Consider the following 20,902-nt stretch of genomic DNA (forward strand, 5'->3'; position numbering starts at 1 on the left):
GCCATCACTTTTTTTGTCCCACATCTTTGCATTACTCACTGCTTTGTCAACCAGATTAAACTATTCTGGCAGAGAAATTAGGGCCATTTTCAACTGAGGTGACTAGCAGAAGGCTGAGATTGTCTTTAGAGAACCAAACTTGCAGATGTAAAATCAAGGATTGGTGAGCTGAGTTTTAGTATTCTGCTCCTACTGACAAAGTCATCAATGAAAAAGGAAACCTCAAATTATGAGAAACCCTTCTTGCATCACCCAGCAAGGCCCCTTTCACGGGCTCTGAGCTTCTCAGGAAAACTCCTGGTTACAAGTCAGGTAGGTGTCTGGGTAAACATGCTGACTTTGAGGGACAATGGTTTGGACACATCACATCAAGTGTTCTTGTCCACATCTGTATCTCCTACTGTGAAGTAATGGGTTGGTATTCTTGTTTTTTCATTGTTCTTGCTGAAAAATACAACTGAAAATGCTAAAAACAAACAAACAAAAAACCACTAGAGAAATTGGTGGGTAGGCTTAGTTTTTATCTAGGAAATTTCCCCCAAGACAACTGAGGTGAATAAAAGAATTTCATCAAGTAGGGTAATAAAGGGACCAATTAAACTATTCTCCTACAGTGGTTTAAAGAAAATGTATTCCCTGGAGTCAGACAGCCTAAATTTGAATCTCAACTTACTAACATGGAAATCTTGGAACCTTGGGCAAGTTACCTAATTTCTACATCTTAGTATTCTCATCAGTAAAACGAAGACAACTGCCAAATGAATCCTGACCCAAAGAAATATTACTGAAAAACACTTAGAGAATGACCTGCACACACAAATATGAGCAACTGTTCTTCCTAAAAGGTCTGCTTCTCCTTGCCAGACCTCCTTCCTCCCAGTGTACATTGCCACCAGACTGTAAGTGCCTTGAGGACAGGCACTGCACCAGATTCACTTTGTGTCCCCCAACCCACCTCCCTGACCCCCGCTCCTGGAAAGAGCTGTGCACAATCTATGTGCTCAGTAAATATTCATTTCCCCTGCTTTCCTCTCCATAAACAGCTGATAAACCTCAACAGAACATTAGCCTGTTTGCTGTCCTTGTGGACAGAGGAGAGCACCCAGGCTTTGTTTGGGTCCAGCAGGCGTAAGTCGAATAACAATTCCCTCACTTACCAGCTTTGATTTGGGCAACATCTCCAAGCCTCATCTTCATCGTTGGTAAATGCAGACAATGCTTATTCCACCAGGATTGGTGGGAAGATCAAATGAGGCCACATCTGGCTACAATGGGCAGCCACACAGGCTCACTGCCCTAGCCCTAACTGCAATTGTAAACTTGTTATTTATCGTTCACCTGGCATTAAGGAGGATTCCTGCCCCTGCCCCCGCCCCCCGCCCCGCCAAAGTCAGGGATGTGTACTCTCACCCACTTCAGTGCCTGTTGCTCTTTTCTGTGTCAGAGCCTCCCACTGCCTGGAGAGGTGAGCAGCCCATCAGCTGGGCTGCCGAGTCCCGAAAAGGGGAGAAGGCAAAGCTGGTCGGTGATGCTCGAGACCTGCCCTGGGGAATGCTGGCTGGTGACAAATAAAGGAAGAGATCCCAAGAACAGGAGCTGCTCCAACACCCTACCAGGCAAATGGGGCTGCACGGCCTAGGTTCAGTTGGCATAGGCATCTAAGAAGCTTAGATTTTCTTCTCATCTTGCAAATGGAATTCCCTGGTTATTGAGAACATTTGGTGAGTTGGGCCATTCTGCCAATGCCTGTACCAGCTAGCTCCAGGGAGTGGCTCTGCTCACCTTTAACTCCTGCTGCTGCTGCTAAGTCGCTTCAGTCGTGTTCGACTCTGTGCAACCCCACAGACGGCAGCCCACCAGGCTCCGCCGTCCCTGGGATTCTCCAGGCAAGAACACTGGAGTGGGTTGTTATGTCCTTCTCCATCACCTTTTACTACAATCAGTCTATAACCTCATGACTGAACAAGTACAGGTTCTGAGCAATTGTTCGCTCCTTCCTCCCTGCATCCTCCTCTACTTACAGACATGAGCCTAAGAACAAAAGTGTAATTAGTAGACAGTGTTTCAATTCAGGTTCAAGACTGGGCTTTATCACTAAGTGGCCTTGGGCATGGCACTTACTTGCTGTTGATTCAGTTCTCTCAGCTGCAAAATAGGAATTGGATGAAAATGATGGCAGTATGTGACCACACAAGGCGTAGTGTAGAACACAGAACTCAAAACCATGATTGTCAACACAACTCTCTCTACCCCCCTTTGCACGCATTTGCCTTATAAGAAGTAAGGAGCAGTGAAGTGACTCGTGTGAAGAGCCCCGGTGGACATACAAACCTTTTACTTATTCTGATTTCTAATTCGGAGGCACCTCCTTTTGAGTGGAGGCTCCAGGTCCTCGGGCCCGGCGCTGAGCATGGGCGAGGAGATGATGCAAGGCGCCATGGCAGCCTTCTCCGCGGGTTTTGGCACAGGCTGGATCACGCAGCCCGTCTTGGGCAGCATCCGCAGAGCGTACGCGTGGTCCTCGTCCGCGGGGTTATTAAGGTTCGGGTCTGACTTGTCGCCCCCCGCCAGGGCCTCCTCCCCCATCAGCTTTTTGGCCGCCTCCCCGTCCAAGTGGCAGTTGGAAGCACAGTTGTTCTCCTTGACCGACTCCAGCTCGCTCACTGCCGGCTCCTCCGGCGACAGTAGCTTCTTAGGGGGCGCGGGAGGCGGCAGCGGCGGCGGCGGCGGCTGCTGCTCGGGCGGCGGCTCCGCGCCCTTGGCGCCCTCGGCGGCGCCCCGCGTGCCGTTCACAATGACATTGCAGGCCGCGGCGGCCTCGGGGCCCGCGGGGGCGCCCGGGCCCGGGTCGCCAGCGGCAGGCGGGCTGCAGTGGCCGTCCCTGCAGCCGCCGCAGGTCCTGCGCTCGGCGGCGCCGGGTTCGCGCTCCGCCTTGACGTGCGCATGCAGCGCGCGGTGGATCACGTTGTGCAGCCGGGCCCGGTGGCCCACCGTCAGGTCGATGACGCCGTCCTGCGGGCCCTGCAGCACGCCGCCAGGGAAGCCGAGCTGGCCGCCCGCGCCCGGGGGGCTGCCGGCGCGCCGCGTCAGGTCCACCACCTCGCTCCGGCCGTGCTCCGCCGGCGCGGGCGCCAGGCTCAGGGCCTGGCCGGAGCAGCCGGGCGGCGAGTCCGCGGACTTGGACGAGCCCTGCTTGGAGTCCCGGGGGGACAGGGAGTGTCCGCCTGGCTTGCCTCCTGCCGCCGAGGAGTCGCCGGGGGCGCTCGGAATGAAGTTCTCCCCGTTGCTGGAAAACCCGTTGGGGGGCTTGGAATCATTGACATGGGGGACGGGAATGGGGATGGGGATGGGCACGGGCAGGGGTACGATCACGGGGTATGGCACGAGCAAGGTGGGGGGCGGCACCAGCGGGGCGAGCGATGGCAGCCCGAAATTCATCATCTGGGGCACGGGCATCGGGCCATTTGGCATCATGCTCACCGGCGGGAAGGGGAGACTCGGCAAGGGTGCGCCGGGAGGCGGCGGGGGCAGCAGGCCCGGGGGGTTCCCTGGCATCGTCGGGGTGCTCGGGGGGTGGATGTGGGGCGACAGCAGAGGCCGGTGCATGGGGCTGGAGGTGGGGCCTAGGTTCCTGGGGCCGCCTGGCGGGGGTCCGATGCCGGGGAGCATGGGGTTGGACAGGGGGCTGTTAGGGTTGGAGGCGTGGTGCGGCGGGCCGCGGATGAAGGGCGGGCGGAGCTGCTGCATGATCTGTTGTTCCATGAAGATGGGCAGCGGGACCGGGCCGCGGTTGGTCATCACCATGGGAGGGCTGCGAGGTGGGACTCCGAGGGGAGGCCCGATGCTCGCAGGTGGCTGGACGGAGACAGGAGGGATGTTTGGAGTCTCGCTGATGGGCATGGGCTTGGGCACTGGCGTAGGGATTTTAGTGACAGAGCAGTTGGCAGTGTCAGATGGAGAGACGGTGGTGGACGCCGATGGGCCAGGGCCCTGGCTTTGGCCAGCTGCAGCCCCCGGGGAGGGGGCCTTCCTGCGAGCATCTGTTAGAGGGATATTCCAAGAGTCTGGAGTGAGCAGCTGCACCCCGGAGCCTTCTGTTTTATTTTCCATGGGAGGGTGTAATGTGCTGCACAGCCCAGCTGGAAGATTGGCCTGTGTCTCTTTGTAGAAAATGTCCATTTTGTACTGATTGAGACATTTCGCACTGCAGAACTGAAGTCTTCTTTCCCCGTCCCCAAAGTCCAGGTATTCTTTTGTGTGTCTTATGTGCTTACACCAGTCACATACCTACAACACAGTAATAAAGAAAAAGATAAGCAAGCTCCTTTGGTGGATAGCGTTTCATGTTTTACATAGAGGTTCTTTTCAAACTTTATCGTAATTTTTCAACTAGGCGGAAGTGTTTCCTTCTAAAAGGTAAAATTCTTAAATGTTTGTAAAATGATTTCTCTTTGGAAGCCAGAATCGCTTTATAAATATTAACTCTTCAGACTAGCAATTGCCACCATCTCCTATTTAAAAAAAAGAAAAATAAACTGTGTTGTTCCCCTTTAAGCATGACTTAAAGGTGGATCTGACAAAGAGTACATATACCTGCCCATATATTTTCCCCAGTTAAAGAGGCTCATTGTTCATGCAAATCTAAATAGTTTTGGTGAAAAGAATTCTCCCAAAAGTTCAGTGGGCTTTGAAATATAGACCCTTAAAATTCTCCTCACACAAAGTCGCTTTACACTATTGACTGTTGGATAATGCAGTTGGAAGGGGTGTGCTGTGTTAACCGATAACACATAGCACTGAACATCATTATGTCTGGCTTCCAAGGGGAAACTTGGAATTAGTCATGAAGTCTGTGTGAGGTTTAGCTATTCCCAACCTGTGATGTTGCAGCAAGCTAGAATTATTTTTTGAGCTGTTTGCCCACTCTCTCTCAGTAGTCAGAATTTTTGGTGACATTTCTTGGCAGGCAGTCTTATTTAACAACTTTTCAAACACCAGAGAACGTTTTCCAAAAGTTTTTATGGCTTTTCCCCCCTTCAAATCTACTCCTGGCAAAAGAAAGACATCACCAAATTTATTTTAAAGTTGGGCTGCAGAACTAATTAAAGGCTGAGAGCTTTTCCCAATTGGAAATCACTAGACATCAAAGTTCAAAAAATAGTCATTCTCGGCTTCAGAACCCATTACTTTGGAGAAATTATTGTGATTTCATTAACACATTAATTTTGCAACACCATCAGCTCTCACAGATGGTGAAGACATGATCTACAATTCAAATATGACTCTTGTTTGCACAAATGTCTTTCCTTCATATGGCATTTTAAACAAGAATTAATATGAGTAATCTTGCCATAGCTATAAACAGATAAACAGATGTCAAAATTTTCAATAGTTCTTTCAGTGCCTTACTTTTTTGACTGAACATTACACACACAATCTTTTTTCTTTCTTTCTTTTTTTTTTTTTTTTTGGTCATTTCCTCAGCACTCAAGCCATACAGCAGGAGAGGAAGAATTCTGAAACACAATGCAATGGTGAGTTCATTGAATCTGAATCTCTTTTCAATAAAGCCCTGGTTCCAATATTGCTCTGAATGGAGCCCTGTTTTTGTTGAGAAGGGTGTCTGTTGTTCTGTTGCTGGTGCATGTTTTTTTAACTATGGCAAACTGATAGCATTAAAAATGATAAATTTTAGTAATGATTGGTCACATAAACAATGCAAAAACAACATATGCTGGGCATTTGACTACTCATCTCATTTAACTCTCAGCTTTCCTAGACTGTAAACTGGTAGCAGGCTAGTGTGTGATTGTGAGTGTACACACTCGTGGCAGATGTGTCTGTATGTGTAAATCCACTCTTTTCCTTCTCACTTTTCCCCCTGATATTGCAGGTAATATATTTGATGGTGTGAGACTGAATAACAAATACTCCTTGGCATATATTAGTTTTTTTTGTTTGGTCTCATATCAAAAAACCCTTTCAAAATGCTTGTAGCAAACAAACAAACAAACAAAAAAACAATACTAAGATACTCCTGTGTCTCATTACAGTGTTTCAAGTTTCTCCAGAATTAAGAGTTGTGTTTTTATTTTTATCACAGTTGGGATGTCTAGTTTACAAATAAGCACAGAATTGCCTCTGATGAGAAGAGACACACAGAATCTATCAGACTCTTAAAATTCTCATCTAGATAAAGGTTAAATAAACTATTGAAAACTTGATGCTCATAAGTTACTGATTTTAAAACCTGATCATTTTTATAAAATTAATGTATAATGACATGACATTTAAGTTCCAATGTGAAATAAAGCCACCAGATTCTGTTTCAACATTAGGAATCCATAGAAAGCCTAAAATGTAAATTTTTAAGCTTGAAGTGAAGGATCAACTATAGCTTCTTTAATCATGAACTAAAAGAACATTATCAATGAATTAAACTAATTAAAATAATATATTAAATTTTCTGGCATATTTCTTTTGGATCGTAGTTTTTAACCATAAGGGGAAAGAGTTTTCTGAAATCCTTAATTGGTTTTCAAATTGCCAGACTGAATTATTTGCCTCCAGAGGATTCCTATGTTTCCTCAAGCTAAATAAATATTTTCAAGTAGAGTAACAAAAAATAATCTAAATATAACTTAAATGCTCTTCCTTCACTTCCTTCACTTTCAATAATTCATTGATGAATAAGGAATGCTTGTAGATCTATCCCAATTATCCAAGGAGAGTTCTCCACCATATTTTATTTATTTCCTCATAAAAGGAATTATGGACATCAAAGTTCAAAGCAGATTCTATTTCATCAGGCTTTCCAGTTAAAGCAAAAGCCTAATGGTTACCTACTTGATTTTCTGCAGCATCCCAATGGATTTACGTAATATTGTGACAGTTTATGACTGTCTGATTTTGGGTAAGGAGTGTCAGTGTGTGTGTATCCTTGTCTTATTACATTTCAATTCTGAACACTGGTCTAAAAACACAGTAAAGCAATCTTTCTGATGAAGCGAAAAATTATTAGAGGAAAAAAATTGTCACTTAAGACATAATGAATCACGTCTGTCTTATAGGACACATCGTTTAAGATTGGGTCAATGAATTTATGGCACAAATGGCTATATCATGTGAAGCAATAAAATGCAACACATCATTCATTCTACATCTAACTAATGACACACTTCTCGTAATTAAAGATTTCATCATGAGAGCCTGAGCTGATTACTTAAGATGTCGTAGTTAGGTGAAAATATATACTGTAGATCTTTCTCTTTAATAAAATAACATTTGCATATCCATGAAATACACAGCATGTGTCTCATAAGCTATGGTTTTTCTGAATTGTGTTATAGGGTATCCTCCCTGTCTTTTTTTCCACAGACGGCTTTAATTTTTTCTTTTTAACCTTTTGAGGCATTATTTTTTTCCTCATTATGCCAAGAAGTACCAAAATTCCTTCAGATATTTTAGAAGATAAAGAGTAAGAAGTGCAGAGCTCAACTCACTGGGTTCTGGAATGATTTCCCCTAATTCCACCCGGCTTTGTTTCTGTTGGAATCTGGCCTCTTTGGTTCCACTTCTCCCCCTAACAGGTCCCAGATTGGACAGAGCTGAGGCTGAAGCTGTTTAACGATGGCAATCTGGGGACCGAACAATCAGCTAATGCGAGGCCTTTGAGTGAGACAGCTGAAATGCTTCGTATCACAAATACATAATGTATCACGTGGAAGACAAAAAGATCACAAAGGAGATAAACAAATGCGTATTCCATTCAACCCTATAACAGCAGTCCTCAAAAAGATTAAATTTACCTTCCTGGGATGTGTCCAATTCTAAACAACAGAATGAACATTTCCTTTAGTCCATTTAGAGTATTTATATTTTGGTGGCTGACTGCCAGAGTAGTACTTATAAGCTCAGTGGCCTGATGGATTCACTCCTTTCCTGTGAAATAAATGTGGCAACCTACACCGCTAAACTGCTCAAAAGACACTGCCTCAGCAAAAATATCACTTGCTCTTGATACAAGAAAACTGAAAAGCAGGACTTCTGGTTCCTATAACTCTTTCCATCTTGTATTTCCCCTGGAAAGAAAGAAAGCTATTCATGTTGGCAACTGAGCCTTTATTTTTATATAAACGTCCCAAATCAAAGCCAAAGTCTGCCATGAGGTTACCCACATGGGCACAATATATACACTCGGCTGGGCTCAGAAGAAGATTCGGTAGTGAGGGAGGGGGACAGGGCGCCTAATTAACACATTAATCAGCTGTCAGCTGTGGGAGTGAAGTTCATCCTGCAGTGGAATCCACCCACCACTGCCTTCTGAGTGGTAACTGGCATCAGGCAATATTAAGAAACTCTTGCTGAAACCTTTCTTACTAGGCAAAGACATCTGCAGCAATGGAACAGTAAAAAGATATTAGCAAATCCTTGAATACCATCAACAATTTGAAAAACAAAACAAAATCTTCGTGTGCTCCTGACTTGTCATGAATACAGCACTCAGGTAATAGATCAGACATTGTAGCTGCTTAACCAAGACTGGGGAGAAGGAAATGGCAACCTACTCCGGTATTCTTGCCTGGAGAATCCCAGGGATGGAGGAGCCTGGTGGACTGTTGTCTATGGGGTCGCACAAAGTCAGACACAACTGAAGCAACTTAGCTGTAGCTGTAACCAAGACTGGAACTTGCCATAAGAGGCTGGTTCTCTAGATCTTGGCCTGTTGAACACAGCATTGATCTTGCAGTCCAGGCCAGCTCAAAAAATCATGAGCTCACCTAGGAGTGAAGCCAAGGAGGCTCGAGAGACATGGACGGGGGTGATCCATGTTTTGAAGAGTTTGGGTCTGCTTGACCTATAGATAATCACCTCATAGCATGAATGAAGAACCTTAGACTGATCCTACCTGAATACCTGCTTTCAGCTCAACCCTACAGTCCATGGCCCCAGCATCAGCTGTTCCTTTGGATTCAGGCTCTGCCTTTATCAGGGCCCTAATTTGGTGCACTTGGGAAGCAGATTGATTTGGAATTAAAAGATGTGGGTGTAAGTTTGGGCTCCATCATTTTCCAGCAGCAGAGCCTTATGAAAATGTCAGCTTCGGTTTCTTCGTCTGTGAAATGGAGCTAATAGTAGTGATGGGTAATGCTGGTGTACTGGGCATATCAGTAACCTTTATAGAATATTCTTTCAGTTCCTAACCTGCCTCCCTCATGGTTGCTGACTTCCTAGGAACATCCCATATGTTTAAGTTCAGTTTAACTTAATGGGAGGATGTTTCCATGGCAGCGTGAGGAGGAAAAGGAAGGTTTTCATCCAGGCTTTCCTAGGAGCCTGCGTCTGTTTGACATAGAATGGAGCCTGTCTCTCTCTGGGCAAACACATGCTGAACCTCACAGAGCCAGCTCCCATCCTGCCATTCCAGGGGTGACAGAAGGACTGTCTGCAGTGACAAGGAACGGGATGACAGACCTGTGCGAGTCCCAGCTGCCCATCCTCCTGGGAAGGCCTTATTCAGATCCTGCTGAGCCCACTTTTTCTAAGGCCAGTCATTCTCCAGTTCAGGCAAAAGCTTGAAAAAGCAGCACGGCTGCATGGAAATGAGTGTTAGAACCATTAAGATGAGTAATTCATCTTAGGCTCAACTGCTGTTTGAATAGTGGAAGCCATAAACTGTGCTATTCATGTTTTATTAAAAAACAGAACTGATGAACGATCTGCTTGACTCATTACATGGCAGAAACTATCTTCCAAAGGAACGGCCAGAAGCCACGGTATCACATGCCTTGAAGACAGGATGACCCAAGCCGGCATGGCAGAATGTGAGGGCGAGCCCCCACGGAGCGGAGTGCCAGACTCTGGTGGGGGGGGGGGGGGGCAACCAAGTTCACCATTCCAACTTTCCTTGCAAAGTTGGATTACAGAGAAGGAAGGAAGAAGATGACCTAGCCTTAGACATGCATAGCCACACAGAAATCAGGAGAGGGATTTAGAATGAGCAAAGGCTATTACTGTTTTTTTTTTTTTAAACTCTATTCATGGAGAAGTTCATTCTCAAAACAAACATTCTGCAGGTTTAGATTCCAACAGGATGGTGTTTGCTACATAGTTGTTTTTGTTTAAGGGTCTTATTTGGTTTTTTGTTTGGCTTTGCTGTTGGGCTTCTCTCTCTCCAACCCCCCGCCCCCTGCCCCCATCTCTCCGTCTCTCTCTCCCTCATATAGGATTTGGAACTCAAGAAGAGACTAACAACCATCTTTGTTAGAACTGAACATCTCCTTAGAAAGCTGCCCTGTAGGAACTTTATACCATGACTCAAGTATCACTTATCTAAATTTTCAGCTGGATTCCAGAAACCCTGGCCCAGGTCACCAGGGCAGAGCCTTCTCTTTCACACGTGCCATGAGCTCTGAGAGGCACAGCAGAGATAGGCTAGGTTTTCGGGATCTCAGTGAGCGCTGACAAACGGCTCCTTACTGACCCAAGCCTCTGTTTCTGCAGCCCAAGCAAGAGATGGACTCCTGCCCTGTATTCAGTGATGGAGGGTCCATCCACCCTCACGGCCAAACGTGTGACTCAGAAGAAGGTGATTTTTCCCTTTGTTCTGACAAGTTTAGTTGCCTAAGCGCATTAGCGTATCATCACAAAACTCTCCACTTCATTTAAACTGGATAAATGCTACTTACATCTTCCTAACACAAATCACCCAGATGGAAACTGAAAAATTCAAACGTTGGAAAATCTGGTCCACCTGATGCCAAATGTCTGCCTCTCTGTTTTTCAGTTCTGCAGCCCCGAGAGGACAGACACAGACAGAGTCCAGGAGATCTCAGAGCAATGAAATTCAGCCTGAGCAGAACCTCAGAGATCACTGGGGACACCCCTCCAGCCTCCAGCGCCTGGTAGGGCAGTACTTAATCATGCTCAGCTCAGGTGCTCAGCTGTAAACTGAGCTCATCCATCGGGACGCACTGCCCAGGAAACACATGGCCAAGAAGGAACCAGCAAGTGAGTGCAGGCATGGAAAATGTGCCCCATAAAAGCAAAGAGCCATGTCCTACCCCAACCCCTCAGAATTGCTGCTGCCATGCCCTGTGACTTGATCTCTCCTTTATATCAGCTCCAGATATTCTAATGGTGACCTGCCCTGAAAATTTTGCCATCACATAATCCAATTATTCGTTCATTGGGGACCCACCTTGTTTCAGGAGGCACTAAACTGTGAAGCAGCACAGGAAAGGTTCAGCACCTGCCCTCAAGAAGCTCAGAATCTATTAACAGACACGGGAGGGACTTCCCTGATGGTCCAGTGGCTAAGGGTCTGTGCCCTCAATGCGGGGGGCCCGGGTTTGATCCCTGGTAAGGGAGTTAGATCCACATGCCACAACTAGGAGTTCACATGCTGCAACTAAAGATCCTACATGTTTCCACTAAGACCTGGTGCAGCCAAATATTAAAACAACAATGTCAACAACAGTCATGGGAGAAATTGCGTGCCCCACTCCCCAGATTTGTTCTGAATGCAACAGTTTTTAACTAAAAAATAGTCTTAATATTTTACTCTCTTTGTATCTAACTCCTCTTTGCTCCTCTAACCCATGACTCCTCTTTTATCAAATGTGTATCAGAATCTTTTTTCAGATATGCATTTACCTTGGTTATTGTAAACTTTCCTTGTTTTCAAAATAGATATCTGAATCTCTTTTGAAATGTACTTTGATCTCATTTATCACTACTCTGTTTCCTAAATGCATTCTTGAATATTTGAATTCATACTTGAATTCATTATGTGTGACTATAAGAGCCCTCTCTCTGCCTGAAAAAAAACTACATGAAGGGACTGTGGGTTGCACTTGTGTAAAATAGGAGAGCCATCAACGTGATGTGTTAAAAAGTGAAGTATAGTAGTTACCTGGCTTCTTTTTATCTGTGGTCACTCACCTCATTTCTTCCTTCATACAGACTTTTTAGAAAATGCAAAAAATCATATTTCAATACAAGGTTTTAATTCCACAACAGAGCTAATCATACATCAATAATATGACTCTTCGGAAGGATTGCTATTGTTATCTGTGATATTTGAAACAGTCTCTTTTTTCCCTAGGGATGTTATTTGTATCTGCCTCCTCACCCACCTGGGCTGTGTCTTGGCATCAGTGATGAGCAGCACTGAAATGCCACAAGATCAAGGCTGTGTGTGTGTGCTGGTGGTCCAGGTCAATGACACTTGCTGGGCAGAATTCACAGCTCCTCTGGCAATCATGCTCCTCAGCTCCCTCTCTGGCGTCTTCTCGAAGGCTCACAGCTGCTCCTGGTGACTCTCATTTATTTACCAACTATATTCTGATTGCTCAAAATCTGCCAGCTACTTGGCAAAGGGCTTCACCTGCAATGCCTCATTCATCCTAACTCAGGAATCGAAACTGGGTCTCCTGCTTTGCAGGCAGATTCTATACCATCTGAGCCACAGGGAAGCCCAACGCCTCATTCAATCCTCTTTTAACAGTTTTGCACACTTCTGTGCTCCTGGGTTCCAGACTGAACCAGCTCTGATCTGTGGGTGCCAGGACTGCCCCAGGTATTTCACCCCCTGTATCCATGGCTGCCCAGTCCTCAGATCTCTCCAGGACGCTCCATCAAAAGCTATGGTTTTTATTATCATGCCTAGCGGAAGCACCAGTTTGATGTAACAATAATAGATTATATAAGTAATAAGAGTTTGCATTATTTAAGCACTAGTCACCATGCTAAGCATGTTACATGAATTACCTCTTTGAATCTCCACGAGTACCTTACCACATAGATAACTGGGGTTTAGATGGGTTAAATAACTTGCCCAAGATTACCTATGCAGATAGGGGAGGGCAGATCCAGATTCTAACTTTTATCAGTCTGGCTCAAAGCCTATACTGCTCCACTATCTCAAGGATTTTTGGCATTTTCCTTTAAAACTACAAACTAAAATGACTGACTAATACAGACACATCTCCTTTTATTGCACTTTGCTTTATTGCACTTCTCAGATATTGTTTTTTTACAAATTGAAGGTTGGTGGTAATCCTGCATCAAGCAAATCTACTGGTGCCTTACTTCCTATGGTATTTGCTCAGTTCGTGTCTCTGTGTTACACTGCAGTAATTCTCACAATGTTTCTAACTTCATTTTATGTTTATTATAGTGATCTGTCATCAGTGATTTTTGATGTTACTCTTGGGAAAAAATTAATACTTGCCAAAGGGTCAGGTGATGGCTAGCATTTTTCAGCAATAAAGTATTTTTTAATTAAGGTATGTACATTACTGTAGACACAGTGCTATAGCATACATCCTACAGTATAGTGTAAATGTCACTTTTATATGTACTGGGAAACCAAAAAATTCATGTGACTCACTTTATTCCAATATCTGCTTTTATTTTCGGTGTCCTGAAACCAAATCCACAATACCTCTGAGGTATGTCTGTATTTGATAATAACTTTAGTTTGAAATTTTGGAATCGCAGACATTTAGACCTCAAAGGAATTTCACAGGTTAAGCCCAGCCTGTGTCCCCCAGAAAGCGTGGGTTTCCTTCTACAGAGATGGTCTTCCAGGTGACCCTATCTTCCTGTGACAGGGTGATGATCCAGCTCCGTCCACATGGCCAATGAGTTCTAAAGAGGCTGCAAGACCGTGAAAAGCCCTATGCAGCCTATTTTGTCCTTGGACAGCTTTGTGTGTTAGAAAGTTTAACCATTCAATGTCCCTGTCATGTCCACCCACTGTTAGTAGTTCTGTTCACTGAGGTGTCCTAGCACAGGTCAACACCTCTTCCAAAGCTCAGCCTTCCAAGTACTTAAAAAGAGCCATCATGTTTCCCCCAGGCTTCTGTTTTTACATCTTCTCAGATCCTGCACCCATTCGCTAGGCAAGTTCCCAGAGCTCTCCCGTCCTGTCTGTCCTTGACCCAGACGTCCGCTTCACCTTGGGAACGCCCAGAACAGAACGCAGCCACCTGCCCAGGTCCAGGGCGTTCTCCTCTCCCTCTCTCCCGTGGAACACTGTAGCTCCGCTAATGCCACCCTAGAACACATGTGCTTAAGCTAGTCGTATCCCGCTGTTATTTGCTTTTTCAAAACAAACATTTATTGAATGTCTCTTATGTACGAAGCTTGAAGCTTTCACTGATCTCCTTTAATTCTGACAACAAACTTGTAAAGGAGCTACAGTTTTTCCCATTTTACTTGAAAATGAGGAGACACGAGTTCAAAGAGATGATGTGGTTTCCCTAAGCTCTCACAGCCTACAAAGAATGGAGCTGGGATCCAGATCAGAACTCCCAACCCATCCTCCTTTCACTCTGCCATGCTGCTTGCTTGCTTCACTCTGAGCTGTTGCTCAACCAAATCCCTTTTCTCTTAAGTGCTCATCAACCACTTGTTTAATGATATATTCAAAGACTTTTGAGGGTGAGCCATGAAGCCGACTGGTCTAGACTTTCAGAAATCAGAAACCCTTTCCCAGTTTTGAAATTTTAGTCCATGTCTTTTTGAAACCTTTCCTATTCATCATGATAGAAGATTGTCCAAAAGTTGATATGAAATAATCTACACATTTCCCCCACGTGTCAGGGACGGCTGAATTTGCTGAGTGTTAGCAGGTGCTCTCTACCTCTTTGCCCTCAATGTGGGATTCATGGTCCTCTTTATGGGATCTGTTTTACCCTTTCCAGTATAAAGAGCACTGTCTTTCTGGAGATAATGGAAAAAAGAACAAGTAAAAAGGTGTCCAGTCTTGCCTTCTCACCCTCTTTTGTTAAACATTTCACCATCTGTTCTGAACACTGATCTCTCTAATTCTACTTCTTGCTGCTTCTGTGAGCAGAGCCCTAAAAGTTCCTTTTATTACCTTGGGCAGTTCCCCCAAGCATTTATTCCTTCATGCACCCTAGCCTTCCTGACATAATATCCATTTTCAGAATTTCCCACCCTCCATTTTCCCTCCTCACCCGCACAAACTACACTGAGCTTCTGATCTGGCAAACGAAGCAACCTTTCCTTGGATTAAAAATGTTTGCTTTTTTAAATTCTAGGGAACATAGTTGATCACATCCATGCACATTCCAAGATGGCTGGGCCACTTCTCTCCATCCACACACCAAGCAGCTCTCCTCTGTATTAAGCACCATGGTGGTCAAAGTAGGTTTCCTTTCACAGCTTCTTTGCCTTCTCAGAACTATCCACAAGGCATGGGAAGAAGGATCAATTGCTGTTTCTAAGAGACTGATATTCTTAGCAAATATGTAGGTAAATTGCCCTTATCTTACTTTGTTGCTAATTAATCTGTTTTTAATCTCTACTTCAGATTTTGTACTTGGTACCCCCAAAATAATTCTTTGGATGTTTCCTTTTATTTTCTTAAAATTCCCACTTTGAATTTCACCTCAAATGCATGTATTGCCATACAAAGATATATTTTCCTGAATTTTACCCACCTATTAGCTATGTTGGTGGGATATGGTGTTTTAAGTTTTAGTTCTATATGTCAGCTCTCGTCTAGGCATAACCCATCCCCCATACACAAGTCTCAGTGGTATCACTGAGATTGTTTTTATCTTTTTGTGCCCACAATCCAGGGTAACTTGGTTCTTCCACTCTCTGCATCAGTAGAGAGATGTCAGAAGCCATTGTTTGTTCCTGCTCATGACTTTATTTACTCTTGAAAGGGACTGGCCCCTTTTTCACTATCCCATCTCTTCCTGTGTCACACGCGCTGCCTTCACTGGGTCCAGTTTTACAGGTTTAAAACAGAGCTCGCTGGTTTACCTACACTCTTATTTACTCATTATTCTTTTATTAAACCTCAGTTATTAAAAACAAAGAGAAAACTCACTACTGTCAACCTTCCTATGATGTGCACTTCAAAGTCAAAGCACACCACAAAAATAAAACCCAGAAACCCAAATCAACAATACACTTGACCCCAAATTTTCTCCACTGTGTTTGCAAGAGCTGTGGAGTGTTTGACAGTAACATAATTGCAATAATGAGGAGGTTTGCCAGCCAGGTTGTGGTCTGAAGCTCATGGATGTTTTAGCCCTAGGCTCAGCTTCAGGCCAGCAACGGTCACCTGGGCCAGAGTCACCGATGGATTCCCTTATGCTCAGGTACACGCAAATGTGACATTAATGGTACCTGGTGCACAATACTACAAATTCAAAAGGCTCAGAGAGCTGAACTCACAGACTTGGGGAAAAGAAATAATTTAGGCTGCCTGTTGTCTTGTTTTTTTAGTTAATCAAAGCCGGTGTGAGAGCACCCAATTAGCGACACTTTCTTACTTGTCTGGGGAGGATGTGTGGGACTGCTTCTGACTTCAGATCCCCATGTTGGTTCCTTTGTCTCTGAAAAGCTTCCTGGATGTCTGTGGGCCACTGACTTGCCTAGTTCTCTTCCATCTTTGTTTCGTGAATGCAGCTATCATGCTGGGCTGACTACGGAGTTGAAAGCCAGCACTCCACCAATGCTAGATGTGCCACTGAGCATCCCTCTTACACGTCCATCCTCAGAAGCAAATCCTGGGTTAGCTCAGCCCAATCTCCCCAACCAGGCTGAATGTCTGAAGTGCTAAACAGCAGAGAGCAAGACAACCTGGGACAAAGATATGTATTCATATAGGTTTAAACACATTTGTTATCTCTATAACTTCTTTCAAAATTCAAGTGGTATAATAGACACTATCATAATATGACTCACCAGAAGTCTGCAAGATATCAGCAGTCAGGTAACATACCTTATTTTAGATATATATAAATTAAGACTGCGCTGTGTTGGGCTTAGTCCCTCAGTCATGTCCGACTCTTTGTGACCCCATGGACTGTAGCCCACCAGGATCCTCTGTCCATGGGGATTCTCCAAGCAAGAATACTGCAGTGGGTTGCCATGCTCTTCTCCAGGTGATCTTCCCAACCCAGGGATTGAACCCAGGTCTCCTGCATTGCAGGCGGATTCTTTACCGACTGAGCCACCAGGGAAGCCCAAATTAAAACTGCTGCTGCTGCTGCTGCTGCTAAGTCGCTTCGGTCGTGTCCGACTCTGTGCGACCCCATAGACGGCAGCCCACCAGGCTCCGCCGTCCCTGGGATTCTCCAGGCAAGAACACTGGAGTGGTTGCCATTTCCTTCTCCAATGCATGAAAGTGAAAAGTGAAAGTGAAGATGCTCAGTCGTGTCCGACTCTGAGACCCCACGGACTGTAGCCTACCAGGCTCCTCCATCCATGGGATTTTCCAGGCAAGAGTCCTGGAGTGGGCTGCATTGCCTTCTTTACAAATTAAAACTAGCAATAACTATATATCCCATTATCAGTATTTGGGTAAAAGTCCCCACCTCATAACCCATGGGTAAATAACTACATCATTCTTTGATCAACTCTGAAGAAAGGAAATGAAATGGGAAAGGATCCTACTATTTGATGCACTGTACAATTGGACTATTGGTTCCTGAGTTAAAAAAGAAAAGAGTAAGATGCACTGTATAATCCAAATAGCCTGTGTAATGGACCTCAGATCTAGTAAGATATAAAAGAAAGGTGTGCAGGAGGGTAATCAAAACACTGGAGGTGGAGCCTCTCTTCTAGCACTCGCACTGGATACACTGTGCCTGAACAGAAGTGGGGAGAAACAGGAAAGGGGAAAGAGAGGAGGAGAAAAAGAACTTGCAGGAACTACCTTTGTATCAGAACAGAACCCATTAGACGCTGAATGCCTGCTGTGGCCACTGCCCGGCTGGTTTCCTGGCCTTAGCAGACAGGACCCAAGGATACCTCAAGTCCTGGGGTGGGGCTCTGCCTAACAACAACAGGGTAATCCAACAAACCAATCAGATTTTCTTCTCTGGGGTTTGGGGAATCAAGGTAACCCCAAGAGACTAAGCAGTGGTGGGAACGACGGCTGTGAGCAGAAACACATGGCTGAAAGCCAGAGCACCATGGAAGACAGGCAGTAAGCAGAAGTCCCAGGGCAGTGCAGGTCATGGGGCAGACTGGAGCTGAGAGAACGGTACGTGGCAGGAATTGCAAGTCCTCCAAGGATGTGTGCGAGAGCAGGAAGTAACGGTGCCAGCACCTTGGGGGCAAAAAGACAGTCCTGTCACCAAGTTCTTAGGCCTGTGGGGTCATCTTTGCTGCCAGAACAACTTCCCAGGCTCCATGAGCATGGGCAGCAATGGCTATTTCTGTCTTGTTTCCTTGATGATCTATACAGTGAATCTCCAACTTTAGGGAGGCCAAGAATCTAACCCAGCTGTGTATACTTTCTCTGATTTAATCCTGACCACAGCCCTTTTCATTTTCACTTTTTCACGGCCCTTGTCAGTATTACTCTCTATTAAAAGATGAAGAAAATCTGGGAAGGGGCAGTGACTTCAAAGTCCTTCCTGGTCCCAAACTGCTTCCTCCTGTGGTTAAGGAGCTCCTTATGGCCTCATCGCACCAGGTACCCTCTGCTATGGGTGTGAGGTGTGCAGGGCAGCCTCGGCCCAGGAAAGCAGGAAGGTGACCCCAGGATAGACTCTGACACAGGCCTCTCTACACCAGCGCTATTTCTGAGGGTCACCACAGAAAGGAAATGTGGCTGCCACGTCGGGTCCTTGCCTGTTCCTAAATCCACTGCAGCATCTTCCCCCTTGCTCCACTCACTGACCACTCCTACCCCCAACTCTATTGCCTACAGGGTGTCCTGAGAAATATCAGGCCCATCAATGCTCTACCCTAAAAACGGATTCCACAGTCAAATAGGTTTGGGAGAAGTTGCGCACCTCTGGGAGATTCTCAATGCACGTTGCCGCATTTAAGCCTCTGAGAAGTTCTGCAGAAAAGAAACATTTAACTTCACTAATCCAGAGTTTTCTCAACTTTCCAAAAATAGAACTTTTCTTTTTTTTTTCCTAGTAGGATCCTGAAGAAAATCACTTTGGAAAATGCTACTGTCATGATTTGGATGCGTGCAAGAGCCAGGAAACCCGGGCCTTAGAATTTTTCCTTTGATTAAGGCTCTCCTCTGTGGTACCGGGCCTGGGTTCTCACACCCCAGCGCACTCTTGCACAGGATAAGGCTTCCCATATGCGAATGTCCGTTGTTACCTGAACTGTCAGAGAAGGTAATGGTGATTCCCATGCCTTTGCCCTTCTGGATGTTCACAGGCTCTGTCCTGCCGGCAATCAAGATTCCGCGTCCCCTCACAGCACTTCTCTCAGCCCTACATGTAGCTCCCCGCTCCCCTCTCATCAGCTTCCTCTGCTCACAGAGGCCTGGGCCCTATTGCATTTCACCCTGTGGTTTCAGCTTCTGCAGTCACTACAAACTCAATTTCTGTCCTCTCAGTTCTGGTTACTCCACACCACCCGCCAGCCCACAGGATGTCATGAATGCCATTACCTTCTGTGTGACCTTCCACACCCTGAAGCTCCACCCAAGAGCATTTGAGGTCACACGACTGCATTTTCTCATCAGAGATGAGTGCATGAGCACCTCCTGAGAACCAAGGTGCCCCAGCGAGAAGCAAACTCACAGAGTACAAGAACAAGAAAAACAAATGGCCCTTGGTATTTTCATATTCAGACACGTGGTCATGTAAGAACCATCCTTATCTGTCCTGCTGAATAAAATTATAAAATCAAGAACTACTACCCCACGCAGCCTTCCGGGCACACTGACTTTGAACGGAATTCCACTTGCCCATGAGGTTTATCTTATTCCAAGCCACACTGATTGTGTTATCTCTTCCTTTGGCCACTGTCCACCACAGGTGTCTGGGCAAATTCACCCTCATCAAGAGTGTGACATGCGTGTCCCAAAGGGCCAAGAGAACTGTGGTCTCCAAAGGAGAATGGGTGGTTAGCTATCCCATGTTTCTAATCAGACACCTGCATCCTGTAACACACACTTCATGGCCTGATAAACGCAGCAGGGGCACGGAGGGCCTCATACTGTGATTTCAAACAGATCACCTACTCTTCCAAGTCCTATTAGTTGGAAGTATCTCAAATTCTTCTCTAAGTCCTGTTAACAATGGATAGTCATTTTGCCCCCAAATTTGACTTAAATGAAAGTTTGCAACAATTGTCTAATGGGAAAGCCTAACATGACCTAAGCTGCCCATACCTGTTTCCAGGCACTTTCAGAAAACACAGGCTTGGGTCTGAGGTAGTCAAAATGAGCCGAAGGGTGAGCAGACTCGCTGGCTTAATTGAGTTTTTTCGCTGAGCACCAGTGAGACATGAGTTCAGATTAGAATTCCATTATGGGTTTTTAATAATTAAACATTACATGTTTGGAACCTCATTCTTTTGTATTACTTTTTAAATATTAATCTATTTACATCAGCTGGACTTCCTGCAGCTTGACACGCAGTAAACGAGAGTCATGCTGTGAGAGACGACTGTGCTCCTAGCTTGACATCTTTGATGTTCAGTAACAGTAATGTGACACTAACCCTCAGTTCAACCCAACCCTGTATCATAATTACCCGCCTTTTACAAGGCAGCTTCTTCATTTTCCAACAGACTCATTATTATGCTGACTTTTTTAATTAGCAAGAATCCAAATTCGTCTTATTTGGAGAGTTTTATAATGCCCCTTGAGACCTCAGGGTTGGGAGGCATCCTGCCCTCTGCAGAACCAGGGTTGGGAAATGGATGTGAAGGCACGTGAGGATTTCTTTGGCTACTACTTCACACTGTGATGAGACGCCAGCAGAAAAGTCCAAACCCCGGAGCACACAGGAAACCTCATTAAGGGCTAACCCTGCTCTGGGCAGTGCCCTCATGCCGAGAGGACTTTGCCTTGCTGGCCAGCAGACGCGGTCCTCCGGGGCACTCTGTGGCCTTCCCGCCTCCTGTCTCATCAGCTCTGTCACCAGCTCCC

General features: G+C 45.5%; 1 protein-coding gene across 2 annotated transcripts in view; it reads right to left on the reverse strand.

Annotated features, from left to right (window-relative positions):
• SOBP (sine oculis binding protein homolog) overlaps positions 1 to 20,902 on the reverse strand; it is a 165,572-nt gene that overhangs the window by 17,569 nt on the left and 127,101 nt on the right. For both annotated transcript variants that reach the window (XM_070450018.1, XM_070450017.1), the window contains one exon: positions 2,332 to 4,287. In XM_070450018.1, coding sequence (XP_070306119.1) covers positions 2,335 to 4,287 — 1,953 coding nt within the window. In that variant the 3' untranslated portion in view covers positions 2,332 to 2,334. The remainder of the gene's footprint in view (positions 1 to 2,331; positions 4,288 to 20,902) is intronic.

This window comes from Odocoileus virginianus, chromosome 19, assembly GCF_023699985.2.
Source record: "Odocoileus virginianus isolate 20LAN1187 ecotype Illinois chromosome 19, Ovbor_1.2, whole genome shotgun sequence".
In the NCBI taxonomy this organism is placed as follows: domain Eukaryota; kingdom Metazoa; phylum Chordata; class Mammalia; order Artiodactyla; family Cervidae; genus Odocoileus; species Odocoileus virginianus.